Source organism: Diorhabda carinulata, chromosome X (genome assembly GCF_026250575.1).
Source record: "Diorhabda carinulata isolate Delta chromosome X, icDioCari1.1, whole genome shotgun sequence".
NCBI lineage: Eukaryota > Metazoa > Arthropoda > Insecta > Coleoptera > Chrysomelidae > Diorhabda > Diorhabda carinulata.
This window is the reverse complement of record NC_079472.1, coordinates 64059552-64073292: the sequence shown is the minus strand read 5'-3', so window position 1 is coordinate 64073292 and position 13741 is coordinate 64059552. Positions and strand designations below refer to the sequence as shown.

Genomic DNA, 13741 nt, shown 5'->3' with positions numbered 1-13741 from the left:
TTGCAGAAAATGAAATAAAAATAAATCTAATGACTGCCAACTTTTAGATTTTGTATTCATTTTGGTATTAAAATTTCTTGTCTCTACTTGAAGTAATTTTTAATTGTCCTCACTAAGTCAACCCTTAAGAACTACTCCTTTGATAAAAAGTAAATAAAAAAGACGGTTAACAGATGTTCTTCGAGATCCCCACTTTTTAAAAATCTCGTTTCTAGCTGTTTTATACTGATTCATCATCGAGGAAATAATTAATTGAGATTTCCGGTGATTTTAGATAGTATTAATGTTTATATAAATTTTTAAACTCGTAGAATTCAAAATATTTCTATCAACGTCAATTTTGAATATTGAATTCTATGTTATTCATTGCGGCTTTCATTTTGTTAATAATAACTAAATTTTCTTCTCTGTTATTTATACTGAGTATTGCTCTAACCTAACCTAACCTCAAAACGAGCATGATTTGTCAATAGTTAGCAAGGTGTCAAAAATCAAATCAAGCGCAGGTTTTAATTTTTTGATAATATTAAACTGAAATTTTGGTGATTGAGTAGATTGTAGATTGTTTTGGGGAATCTGCATTCACACCTAGAAGACTACATCTTATTAATCTGCTTCCAAAATACGTAGACTCCTCCTAAAGGAAATTTTTGTGTCGTACTTCCCTAGGTGTTAGTACAACTCCTTCAAGGTACTTAAGCCTTTCAACGAAATAGGCAGGACATTCGTAGAGTAGATTCTCTTCTGCAGTTGTAACCCTCTTCGATACCCATCGTCTTAAAGTGTCAGAACACCGACCACCAGTTTCATGTCGTTTCTAGTTATAACGATAAGTTCTTCAGTCTTCTTATCTAATATGGTCATGAGAGTTTTTCTATTTGATTCTTTAGCGATTCGTTCAGTTGATTTTTGATGTGGCATCTCGTGAGATCAGAGTAGAGTTTGGTTGCAAGGTATGGAATCGTTGCCCCTTTTTGGCAAGGCTGCTTCCTCATTTCCTGATAAACCCTGGTGGCCTAGAAGCCACACTAGAGTTATTTTGTTATTGTTGGCTAGTGCTTTCAGTTTTTCTTTACACTCCCACACTAGTTTGGACGTGCACGACCTTCAAGGCCGCTTGGCTATCTAAGAGGACGAATATGTGCAAACAAATCTGTTGGTGAGTGATGTTCCTAGTGGTGAGGAGAGCTTGCGCTTTGGCCAAGAAATGCCCAATCAAGCTACTTGCTCTAGTTTTTAACCGTCTGTGTACCAGCGAGATAAATTTCGAGATTTTTGTTGTCTCATAATTGACAAGTGTTAATAACCGCTTCGAATGTCCAGCAATACATTTTGTCCATTGGTTTGCCATAGCTTTCTAGCTCTGATGTTGGATTAAGTCAATTAATACACTAAATACATTGAGTACAATATACTGGATTTAGAACACTTTGTTTTAATTGCTTTTTCTCCAGTACTAATCTCAAAGTTGAACCAAAATGAAAAATGAACAAAAAATCTGAGGTGGTGTATGTAAACTTTAAGGTTGGCTATGATGTGCTTAGAATAGGGTTTCTATAACTAGTAGTTGAAAAATACATGAGTAAGGATTGGTTGAGAAAGTCATCCCCGTTTCAAAAGGATTAATTTTCAGTATGTTTTTGGAAAATAAAAGTTGATTAACAAAAATAAATTTATTATCACAATCAAATAAATGTATACAACATTATTTAAATATAATTAAGGATTTAACAATCTCCACAAACACCTAAATTTTCCATATTGTTATTATAAATACAATAATAACTAACATCAGGTTATCCGGAAATTGTCGACGACAACAAAAAATAAATTTCCAGAACAAACCAAAAACGGAGCTATTGAAACTTAATTTCAATTTACAAAAAAAGCGTAAGGATTAATAATGATAATTTGAATTTTGAAGCATACAAAATATACAGGGCTAGTTTGAAATACGGAAAAATCTGATTATCTTCAACTAAATATCAAGAAATGTATTTAGGAGCATATTTTAGAATTAAAACAAAACATACAGGATGTAATTTTACTGTCTTATAAATTCTATAAACTGAATTGATACATCAATTTTGTTGTTAAGTACTCTATGTTCAAATATATTGTCCTGGCATCGTCACTAGGCCGGATTAGCTAAGGCAGCTTCACAAAAACTTGGAGCCCTCTTTAAGACCAAAAAGCTATATACTTTGCCACAGTTTCTCGCACATTTGAAGCTCAGCTCCCAAGTATACCCTTAGGAAGTTGGACTCAATACAGAAGAGAGCAATTCTACTTATAGGCGATCCGAGTTGATTCGAAACCTGGATAGCTCAGAGTGTAGAAGAAAGGTCACTGACCTGACTCTGTTTTATCGATAGTATCAAGGCAGATTCTCTTCCGAGCTGTCTAACATAATCCCGCAACACCTAGTCGAGGGGCAGACGTGGCTCGTGAACTCAGAGTTCGCCTGCAGACGTCCAGAACGTCAATTATCGAGACTCATTTCTTTAGAGAAGTGCAAGCCTGTGAAATCTGCTACCAAGGCACGTCTTTCCCGAACAGTAAACACAGAGATATCTATTAGATATACCCACAGAATTTAAAGAGAAGCGTACTAAGCCTCAAAATTTTTAATGTATCAATATTATAACCTCAATCCTAGTACCAAATGTTCTAACTACGGTACCAGATTTATGTCTTGTATATTAATATAGTTATTTTAAAGGCTTCCGATCTCAACCTTAAGATGTCACTTATTGCAGAGAAGTGATTGAATTTGAAGGAAAAGAAAGTGTTTTCCAGGACAACGCACCTTCGGTGATCGCCAAGGCTAAAACTTACGAATTGGTTGACCACCCACCTTATTCACCAGACTTGGCTCTCTTGTTTCCTAGCTTTAACGTTTCACTAGCAGGAAAGAGTTTTCATGAGAAGAGGAAATTAGTGCAAACGTAAACGCCCTATAATTTCGGATAGGTGAAAAAGGTTACAGCCGCGCTGAATTAATTGTCTAGACTTTTAACTAGACTTTAAGACAATTTTCTATACCTTTGAATTATAAAATTTTAAGAATATAATTCAATAAAAACGTTTGTAACTTCTAAATGTTATTTTCTTGCCACCAAATTTGTTATTAGTATATGTTGCGTGATGATTATTTTAAGGATTCAAATTATTTACAAGAATTCAAATTCTGGAGGCTATAACGTAGCAACCTTGCATTGAGTTTAGTATGATTCATTTGGCTACATTCCATTCAAAATTCACAACGCCACTGTCCTTGAAAGCTGAAATTTCCACTCCATCGATGTAAAAAAATCGTGTTTTATAAATGGAACGAATATATTTAGCGCTATAGGCTTCTAATATGTAATAATAAATGTATGTATTCAACAGACTTTCATGAATTTCTGACAGAGTTTTTGACAAATCTCACCACATTTTCACAACGTGAGTTTTGGAATTTTACATAATACATTACTCAATAAGTCGTGTGACTGACACACACACAGATGGCGCTGTCATATGACGTTTATAAAGTACCAACTTCAAAAAGACATTTCGATTAGTCAGAAAAAAGTGACAGCCATTTAAGTGAAGCTACTTTTGTTATTTTCAAAACAATTTCTCTTTGCTTCTTGATGAGAAAAAATATTGTACAAGCTCAGCTATAGCTTCAAAAGTGTTATACGGACTTTGTTTTATTGAAAAGAACCTTTTGTAGTTGTTGCTGAATTTAAACGTGGTCCTACAGGCACCGATAATAGTGAACGTTCTGGTCGTCCAATTGAGGTGGTTACTCCAGAGAACATCAAAAAAGTCCACACATTGGTTATATCTAATCATATATTGAAAGTTTGTGAGATGGCTAAGGCCGTAAAGACATCAGAGCTTTCGCATTTGACCATGAAAAAGTTTTTTTTAAAGTAGATGGCGCGTTCACTCACAGTCGATCAAAAAAACGTTTTGATCATTCAGAGCAGTGTTTGGCCATGTTTACACGTAATTAATCAAGTTTTTTGTATCGATATGTGACAATGGATGAAACATGAATCTATTACTTCACTCCGGAATCAAAACGACCATCATCTGAGTTGACTACAGCCAGTGAACCACGTCCGAAGCGTCCAAAAGCATAATAGTCAGCTGAGAAGATTATGGCTTCATTATTTTGGGATACGCATGGTATATTGTTCATTCACTATCTCCAAAAGGGTGAGAAAATCAAAAGAAAATACTAAATAGAGTTCTTTGAACGTTTGAATGCAAAAATCAAGGAAAAACGGCCTCATATGTCGAAGATAATACCATTGTTTCACCAAGACAATGAACCGATTCACAAGTCGATGGCAATGATGGTTAAATTTAATAAATTACACTTAGAATTGCTTTCGCATCCACCTTATAGTCCAGATGTGGCCACCAGTGATTACTGGCGATTTACTTATCTCAACAAATGCTTTCCGGTAAGAAATTGTTGGAATTATTGTATTGCTCTTGAAGTAGATCACATAGATGAATGAAATCGATCTGAAGCGTCGCGTCGAGTTAATGCTCAGGAAGACGTTTCACTAATGTGGAAAGATCGTGGGTGTTATATACGTGAAACGCACATCTTCAGCGCTATAGACTTACAATATGGAGGCTTAGTGAATACATATATTGTAAATTCAACAGACTTCCACGAATTTATGGCAGAATTTTTGACAATGTCAATTTCGGAATTTCACTCAGTTATTTATTTCGTCGCTAGTGCGATCATCCACGGCGTCGAGCTAAAGCTCAGGTCGACGTTGTGTAGTGCCCTTCTACTAATGTGAAAAGATCGGAGGTGTTGTACATCTTGAGCGCTTGAGGCTATTTATCTGGGGTTTTTGTGCCCACTTCTCAACGTGTCAGTATTATTGTTTCAAGGTATTTAAGACTTTTGAAGAAACGGACAGAGCAATTGCAGAATCTGCAGTTCTATTTCTCTGTCATGCGTATCGTCTAAAGTTGTATATATTCGTTGGCGTTACGTTCAAGTTCTATTTTGCGTTGGAAAGTTTTTTTGACTCCCTCTGGTCGTTGGTGATTTATTCGACTGGTTCTGTTTGGACCATATCTTGTCTATGTCTTTCACATAATTGCAAAATATTTTTCGTATTTAGACATCTCATCTCTACAGCTTTTAAAATAACCTAAACTTGATATTAGAATTTAGGAAAAACAGAAAATTATATATGTTATGTTAGTATTTTCGTTATATCGCGAAAATATAGCGCATCAGTCAACATAATATTTAGATTGAAAAGTGGTAAAATTCAAATCAACATGGCTTTTCAATAATTTATTACACAATTTTTAACAAAAATATGCTCCTATTGCAGCCATGCAATACTTCTCAAATTCTTTCTATTGAATAATCTCATTCGTAAAATTTGAAAATGTTTATACTTTAAATTAACCCTGCATTAGTTTTCCAAGATCCTTAATTTTCGATGATGAGTCAATATATCTCATGCGGATAAGTATATTTCCTATATAGATCATTCACATTTTACTCAAGATGATTTGAATCTCTTCGAGAGTTTTGTTTTTTGTTTCTGGAAGAATTTTGTAAAATACGATCGCAGAAATGATACTACATATTCCAAAAAATAGAAACGGCGCTCCCAAACCTGCTGTTGTCATTAAATTATAAAACAAAGTATTAACTATGAAATTTGATAGACCGAAAACGCAAATCACTAAAGCGACACCTTTTGCTTTTATACTAGGAGCAAACAATTCCCCAGGCATGAGAAAAGGTATAGTTCCGATTCCGTAGCATGAAAACAGTAAGAAAACCATTAATCCTACTAAAGGAAACCATCTTAGCGATGTAAGGTCTATAATATTGTAATAATCATCAATAAAAAAATAAATAGCTTCTAAAATGAATACTATTGAAGTTAAAACTAACGATGATATTAATGAAACGCGTCTACCAAGTTTATTTGAACCATAAGCCGCAGAAGAGTAGAAAAGAAAATTAACGAATGTATAAATGATAGTGCAAAGCTCTGGACTCAAATTGCTACCGGATTTCTGAAATATCAGTTGTATATAAGGACCGAATGTGAAAATTCCACACCAAATTTGTGATACTCTTAGAAACATCGCTGTCCCTAAAGCTCTCCTATTAACCTTATTTTTAAACAAATCTCCCCAAGAACCAGTTTCTTCTTTCTCTATTGCCGTCTTCATCCTCATAAATTCATCTTCTATATTAAATTTACGTCGTAACTTTCTCAAACTTGTTTTAGCCTCTTCTTCTCTACCTTTAGATAAATGGAAATAAGGACTTTCGGGCATGAATGGAAAAACTATCAGCAAAAATGTAGGAATTGTTAAACATATGAAGGACGTAGTGGTTACATCAAAATATATTCCTAGAACGTTTATGATGAATTGACCCAAAAACCCGAACCAGACGACTGCGTTTCCCCAAACACCTCTTACTTTAGGAGTTGTGATTTCTCCAATGTAAACAACTACACAAGTATAAGTAATACTATCCCCGAATCCATTTAAAAATCTAGCGAAATAGAACAACCACAATGATCTAGCGAACGCTTTGATAATGAATGTGATCATATAAAATACTGAAGTGAGTAATATCAGTTTTTTCCTACCAAAACGATTAACTATTGGTGTTAATAAAGGTGGGAACAGTATAACTCCCACTGTGTTGAATACTGTGAAATAAGATGCTTCTTCTTCGGTTATATCATATTTTTCCTTGTTATTCACTATTTGTACGATGAAAGGTGACGGCCAGGTCATTAGTATACCTGCAGATAAGCTAACGAATGCCACTGAAACAAAAATAAGTGAAAAATTATTAGTTATTGGTAGAACTTTCCTCAAAGTTTATTGGTCTAGTTATAATTGGAATGAAAATAAGTTTTTTTGCATAGTTGTCATACACGCGACACGTTAAGTGCGAGGAAACTTGCAAACTTTCTCTGGACTGCTTAGATAAAACAGTGTGTTCGAAACTGATTCAATCTATTCTCTAATCAAGGCGAAGTCGAATTCTTCTCTAAACTTTAGCAGTTTTATTGTAGAAAAATTGACATTTTGAAATAAGTTTTACGTCTGTAGAAGAAGCACGGAAAGCTTTATATTGTTAATCGACAAACTCCAGATGAATTTGAATACCATTGACGATCAACGGCAAATTAGCAGTAGAACTGTAGACAAAGTGACATATGAAGATCATCTGTACACCTAAGTATTAGACGTAATTTACTCCATTTATATCATTCCCAAAAAGTGCTAGAAATGTATGGGTGCAATTCGTCTTTCTCTAAATTTTACTGCAAACGACTGACTACCATTTTGTTGTAAAGCGATTTCTATTGTAATTGCGTGAGGTTTGTCTTCTAATGACAAATAAACATCTGACTTTGCATCTGGTCTTCCAGATCTTGGAACAGAAGTGTCTCGTCCAGTAATTTTTAAACCAAATTATTCGCAAATTCAGAATTCTTTTCATCTTCTTCATCAATCTAACAAACGTATTCATAGTATTATTCTACATTATGATGGGTACGTTATCAAACATGGTAACAGATGTCACTTGTCACAAATAAAAATCTACAAAAATTTTGTTACAGAGTCCAGGCTCAGGACTGTATTCGAGATTATTAATTTCCCGAATTAATATGTTTAAAATCTTTGAAGCAATGTGTTAGTTAACCAAATAGCAGCAATTTATAACGTTTCATCGATCTGTCGGAGTTTTTCTTGTATCTATATATGACTACACATACGAGAATCATCTGAACTCGTACCCTGCAGAGAGAATGAATATACATCATTGAAAGAAATCCTAACCTAAAAAAAAACACGAAACGAACGAGAATCTCTCTCTTTTGACATTATTAATCACCATTTCGTAAAATATGTCAGACACAATATACTGTATGTCCCAAATACGAAACGCTCACAAAAAAATAAGTATTTGTTATTTATTAAATTCATCATCAATTTAAAGGGAATAGAAGTTTTCCATCACGTGAATCAATCTACGATTTATCAAATACATATTTTCTACATAAGTCAAATTGCTCTCTTTTGAATTAAGTGGAGCATCCTAAGTGTATGATGGGAGCCGAGCTTCAAGGGAGGGATTGGCAGCTGTTGTGAAGTATATAGCTTTTTAGTATTGAAAAAAGAACCAAGTTTTTGTATAATTCAGTGATGAGACTATGCCTGGACATATTCCTAGCCTTCCTCATCATCATTTTTATTATTGTCGTTTTCTCTTGTTGCCTCTAATATATCTTAAATTGTGTCCAGACAGGACCAAATCCTGAGCTGCATGTCTGTCTATCAATAGAAATCAAACATAACAACAAAAAACTTGGCAAGACCAAATACAAGACATACATAATAGTTTTTTTTTTCAAATTGACTGTCTTCTTCTTCTTGGCGATCCAAATGGCTATTGTCAGACGAGAAACCGCAGCTCTGTAAATTTCTGTCGACATCTGTCCGAGACTTCTGCACAAGTCTACCGACCATTTTCCTTCGATCTTCAACTTTCTCTCCTTGATTGTCGTGAGAAGTTACCCATTTGCTGTAGGACCTCTATGTTTGTCCTATGTACCGTCCAAGATATCCGCTGTATTCGCCTGTAGGCGTACATTTCGAACGCATCAATTTTCTTCTCTGTGGTCGCATTCTTGGTCCAGCTTTCGCATCCGTACATGGAAGATGTAACAGAGAAGTATTCTGGTCGAGAGTTCCAGGCTGAGGTTACGGTTTGCAGTGTCCTGATGTAGTTCAGAGTTTTCCGCGGCTGCTCAACTCTTAATCTGATTTCGAGTTTTGGATCGCATTGCCGGTTGGCGATCGTACCCAGGTATCTTAGAGATGACAATGATCTCTCCATGGAGTCTTAGGATGGCGTTTCTTTCTACTTTTGAGAATACCACAATAGTTTGGTCTTGGACGTATTCATATAAAGGTCGAATTGCTCACTACATTCTACAATAACGTCTACAAGAGATTGAAGTTCTGGTAGACTACTAGCCACTACCACGGTATCATCCTAATCTTTATACCTGCACTTGTATTCTCGAGGGCTTTGCTGAAGGCTTATTTGTACAGTTTGGGCATAAAAACTATTCAAAAAACCCTCGTTGATCTTCTAGAAACAACAAAAAATAAAAAGTCTTGTATGCCAATCGGTCAGTGCTGATGATTTTCTGCAATAAAATCATTTATAAGCGGAATTTGGAGCAGGGATTAAACCGCACTACCGCTACTCCCTAATTTGTACAACCGAAAATTATACAAAAATACGTAAGTAAGGGAAAAACTATAGTATAACTTTGCAATATTAGTCATAACGATTTGACAGAAATTTTAATTTGATTCATATGAATATTGTTGCTGACGTATTAATCACGTGACGGAAGACCTCTATCGCATCTACTGTATATTATTGTGACTAACATAACCTAGTTTTTAATCGTTTTTATAAAGAAGCTAAAAACAACACAAATGGTGTAAATTCTCATTATGCAATAAATATAAAGTAAAATGCAAAAAGAAAAGATCACTAATTTAATATTATGAATGTTTGAACACTTACCTATAAGAATGACCAATATTTCGAACCATGTTTTTCCATTGTTTGCATCTTCATTTTTTGATTTGGTAATTTTTGACGTCATTATAATTTTTTTTGATTTGAATTATGCAATGTATATTGTTCTTTATACGAGACTGTATCATAATGTATCATAATATTTGAATATACGCAACGAAATTTTCGTGATAATCGCTGTATCATTGCTAGTGTTAAGGTATTATGATGATAAAATGTATATTGACGCCAAAATAAAGACATAGATAAATACTCGGTTGAAAAAAGTGGAAAAGGTTAGATAAATATTTGATAACTTATTACTATAATAAATTCCTTTTTTTTTACAACAAATAACAGTGAATTTTGTTTCTTAAACTGTAGATACAGCTTAGAGAAAATTACGTCCATAGATATAAAAGAAAGACAAAAAGTCAATTGTGATTAGTGATATAACGTTATGGAAAGATACAATCATCTATGAAAAGTTGTAGAAAATTTTAAATAGATGTCGGAAGTTACTAAAACTAGAAGCAAAAAATTTCTAGATAGCTCTAAAAAGTTATAGGAAGTTATATAATTTTAAAGATAGGTATACAAACTACAAAATTGTAGAAAGTTACGAGAAGTTATAGAATAAAATATAGAAAATTCATAAATGTTATAGTGTTATAAAAAGTTATAGGAAATTACAAGAATTTATAGTAGAGTAAAATACTACTGCGATTTAGAAAGTGTGAGAAAGTTACAGGAAGTTATAGAACCGTTACTTGAAGTTACAAAATACAATATGGAAGTAACAGAAAAGTTATAGACTTGTAGAAAGTTTGAGGTAGTTACAAGAAGTTATATAATCAAGTATGTAAAGTTACAAATAAATTAAAGAGGGTTATAGAATGAATGAAAGTTATAAGAAGTTTCCTAAAATTATAGAATACAAAAGAGAAAAATACAGAGAGTTATGGAGAGTTATAACGTTGTGGAAATCTGTAGGAAGTTATAAAATCATAAACAGAAACTTTCAAATAAAAGAAAATAGTTATATAATGCTAGGAACTTAAAGAAAATTACCAGAAGTTATAGAATTTGAAATAAAGTTTGAGAAAGTAGAAAATTACAGAGCTACAGAAAGTTATGAGACATTACAAAAAGTATTAGAATATATCTAAAGAATTATGGGAATTTTGAAAATTTGTGGATAACTAGTTTGTAGAGGTTACCAGGAGCACATATGTTATAAAAAACTAGAAGTTAATGAAAATTACAGTGTTGTATAAAGTGATAGAAAGTTAAAAGAAATTATATAATATAATAAAGGAAGAAAAATTAAGAGAGCTTTAAAACATTACAAAGTGGTGTAAAAAGTTATAAGAAGTTACACAAGGTAGTACGATAGAATTTAGAGCGTTACAGGAAATTTAATAAAAAGTTATATATAGATATAATAAAAAGTAGTATAATGAAATTTACAGAATTAAAAAAGTTATAGAGAATTATTAGTGTTTTAGAAAGTTGCAGAGAATTATAAAAAATTAAACAAAGTTATGAGGAAAAGTATAAAGAGATATTAAATTCTTGATTAGAAGCTTCACAAGTAACTTTTAAAGTTATATTAAGTGATGGGAAGATAAAGAAGTTTATATAAAATTACAGAAAAAGTTCAGTTGAATTATAGGAAGTTTTAAAGTGTTGAAAGTTACTGAAAGATTTTCAAAGTTATAAAGAAAGTTACAGAAATTCAAAATGGTATAAGAAGTTATAGGAATGCGTTAAAAATTTGATAAATTCGTTAAAAGTTGATGACAGTATGGATACAAAGTATTAGAAAAATTTAGAAAATAAGATATAATCTTATAGATAGTTATATTAGGAAAAATTATAGAAACTCGTTAGGAATTGTACAAAGCTATTTAGAGGTAATTGAAATAAAGAAATATTAAAAAGAGTTATAATTCATCAGAATCGCATAGAGGATGATAGGGATGTTGGAAAAACTGAAGAAAGTTATTATGAGCTACAGTTAAACAGTTAAAAAAAGATTCAAGAAGTTTTAGGGAAGTATATAAAAAAGTTACAGATATTTAGAAAGTTATAGATAGCTGAAAAATGTAATGTAAAGTTATAGAGAGTTGTGGGAAAATATGTAAGGAAAAATCAACGTATTAAAAAATGCGGAAAATATTCAAAAGAAGCTGTAATCTTGTGAAGAGTTATATAAATGCTGGAAAAGCTGAAGAAAGTTATTAGGAGCTGTGAACAGTTAAAAAAGGATAAGAGAAGTATTAGAAAAGTATATAAAAAAGATACAGATATTTAGAAAGTTATAGATAGCTGAAAAATGTAATGTAAAGTTATTGAGAGTTATGGGAAAATATGTAAGGAAAAATCAACGTTTTATAAAATGCGGAAAATATTCAAAAGAAGCTGTAATCTTGTGAAGAGTTATATAAATGCTGGAAAAGCTGAAGAAAGTTATTAGGAGCTGTGAACAGTTAAAAAAGGATAAGAGAAGTGTTAGAAAAGTATATAAAAAAGTTACAGATATTTAGAAAGTTATAGATAGCTGAAAAATGTAATGTAAAGTTATTGAGAGTTATGGGAAAATATGTAAGGAAAAATCAACGTATTATAAAATGCGGAAAATATTCAAAAGAAGCTGTAATCTTGTGAAGAGTTATATAAATGCTGGAAAAGCTGAAGAAAGTTATTATGAGCTGTGAACAGTTAAAAAAGGATAAGAGAAGTGTTGGAAAAGTATATAAAAAAGTTACAGATATTTAGAAAGTTATAGATAGCTGAAAAATGTAATGTAAAGTTATTGAGAGTTATGGGGAAATATGTAAGCAAAAATGAACGTATTATAAAATGCGGAAAATATTCAAAAGAAGCTGTAATCTTGTGAAGAGTTATATAAATGCTGGAAAAGCTGAAGAAAGTTATTAGGAGCTGTGAACAGTTAAAAAAGGATAAGAGAAGTGTTAGAAAAGTATATAAAAAAGTTACAGATATTTAGAAAGTTATAGATAGCTGAAAAATGTAATGTAAAGTTATTGAGAGTTATGGGGAAATATGTAAGCAAAAATGAACGTATTAAAAAATGCGGAAAATATTCAAAAGAAGCTGTAATCTTGTGAAGAGTTATATAAATGCTGGAAAAGCTGAAGAAAGTTATTAGGAGCTGTGAACAGTTAAAAAAGGATAAGAGAAGTGTTAGAAAAGTATATAAAAAAGTTACAGTTATTTAGAAAGTTATAGATAGCTGAAAAATGTAATGTAAAGTTATTGAGAGTTATGGGAAAATATGTAAGGAAAAATCAACGTATTATAAAATGCGGAAAATATTCAAAAGAAGCTGTAATCTTGTGAAGAGTTATATAAATGCTGGAAAAGCTGAAGAAAGTTATTAGGAGCTGTGAACAGTTAAAAAAGGATAAGAGAAGTGTTGGAAAAGTATATAAAAAAGTTACAGATATTTAGAAAGTTATAGATAGCTGAAAAATGTAATGTAAAGTTATTGAGAGTTATGGGGAAATATGTAAGCAAAAATGAACGTATTATAAAATGCGGAAAATATTCAAAAGAAGCTGTAATCTTGTGAAGAGTTATATAAATGCTGGAAAAGCTGAAGAAAGTTATTAGGAGCTGTGAACAGTTAAAAAAGGATAAGAGAAGTGTTGGAAAAGTATATAAAAAAGTTACAGATATTTAGAAAGTTATAGATAGCTGAAAAATGTAATGTAAAGTTATTGAGAGTTATGGGAAAATATGTAAGGAAAAATCAACGTATTATAAAATGCGGAAAATATTCAAAAGAAGCTGTAATCTTGTGAAGAGTTATATAAATGCTGGAAAAGCTGAAGAAAGTTATTAGGAGCTGTGAACAGTTAAAAAAGGATAAGAGAAGTGTTGGAAAAGTATATAAAAAAGTTACAGATATTTAGAAAGTTATAGATAGCTGAAAAATGTAATGTAAAGTTATTGAGAGTTATGGGGAAATATGTAAGCAAAAATGAACGTATTATAAAATGCGGAAAATATTCAAAAGAAGCTGTAATCTTGTGAAGAGTTATATAAATGCTGGAAAAGCTGAAGAAAGTTATTAGGAGCTGTGAACAGTTAAAA

At 32.1% G+C, this 13741-nt stretch overlaps 1 protein-coding gene across 1 annotated transcript; it reads right to left on the bottom strand.

Annotated features, from left to right (window-relative positions):
• Positions 1-1658: 1658 nt before the first annotated feature.
• On the bottom strand, positions 1659-13231 carry LOC130901586 (facilitated trehalose transporter Tret1-like). Its single transcript, XM_057813063.1, has 2 exons — positions 9626-13231; positions 1659-6836 (listed from the first exon to the last, which is right to left on the bottom strand). Exons 1-2 carry the CDS (start codon positions 9705-9707, stop codon positions 5530-5532), a joined length of 1389 nt encoding a protein of 462 aa, XP_057669046.1. The 5' UTR covers positions 9708-13231; the 3' UTR covers positions 1659-5529.
• Positions 13232-13741: the final 510 nt, after the last annotated feature.

Coding starts and splice junctions, on each gene's coding strand:
- LOC130901586 (XM_057813063.1), bottom strand. CDS start 9,707: ATGACGTCAAAAATTACCAAATCAAAAAATGAAGATGCAAACAATGGA. Junction 6,837..9,625: donor AATATTGGTCATTCTTATAG/GTAAGTGTTCAA, acceptor TTTTTGTTTCAG/TGGCATTCGTTAGCTTATCT.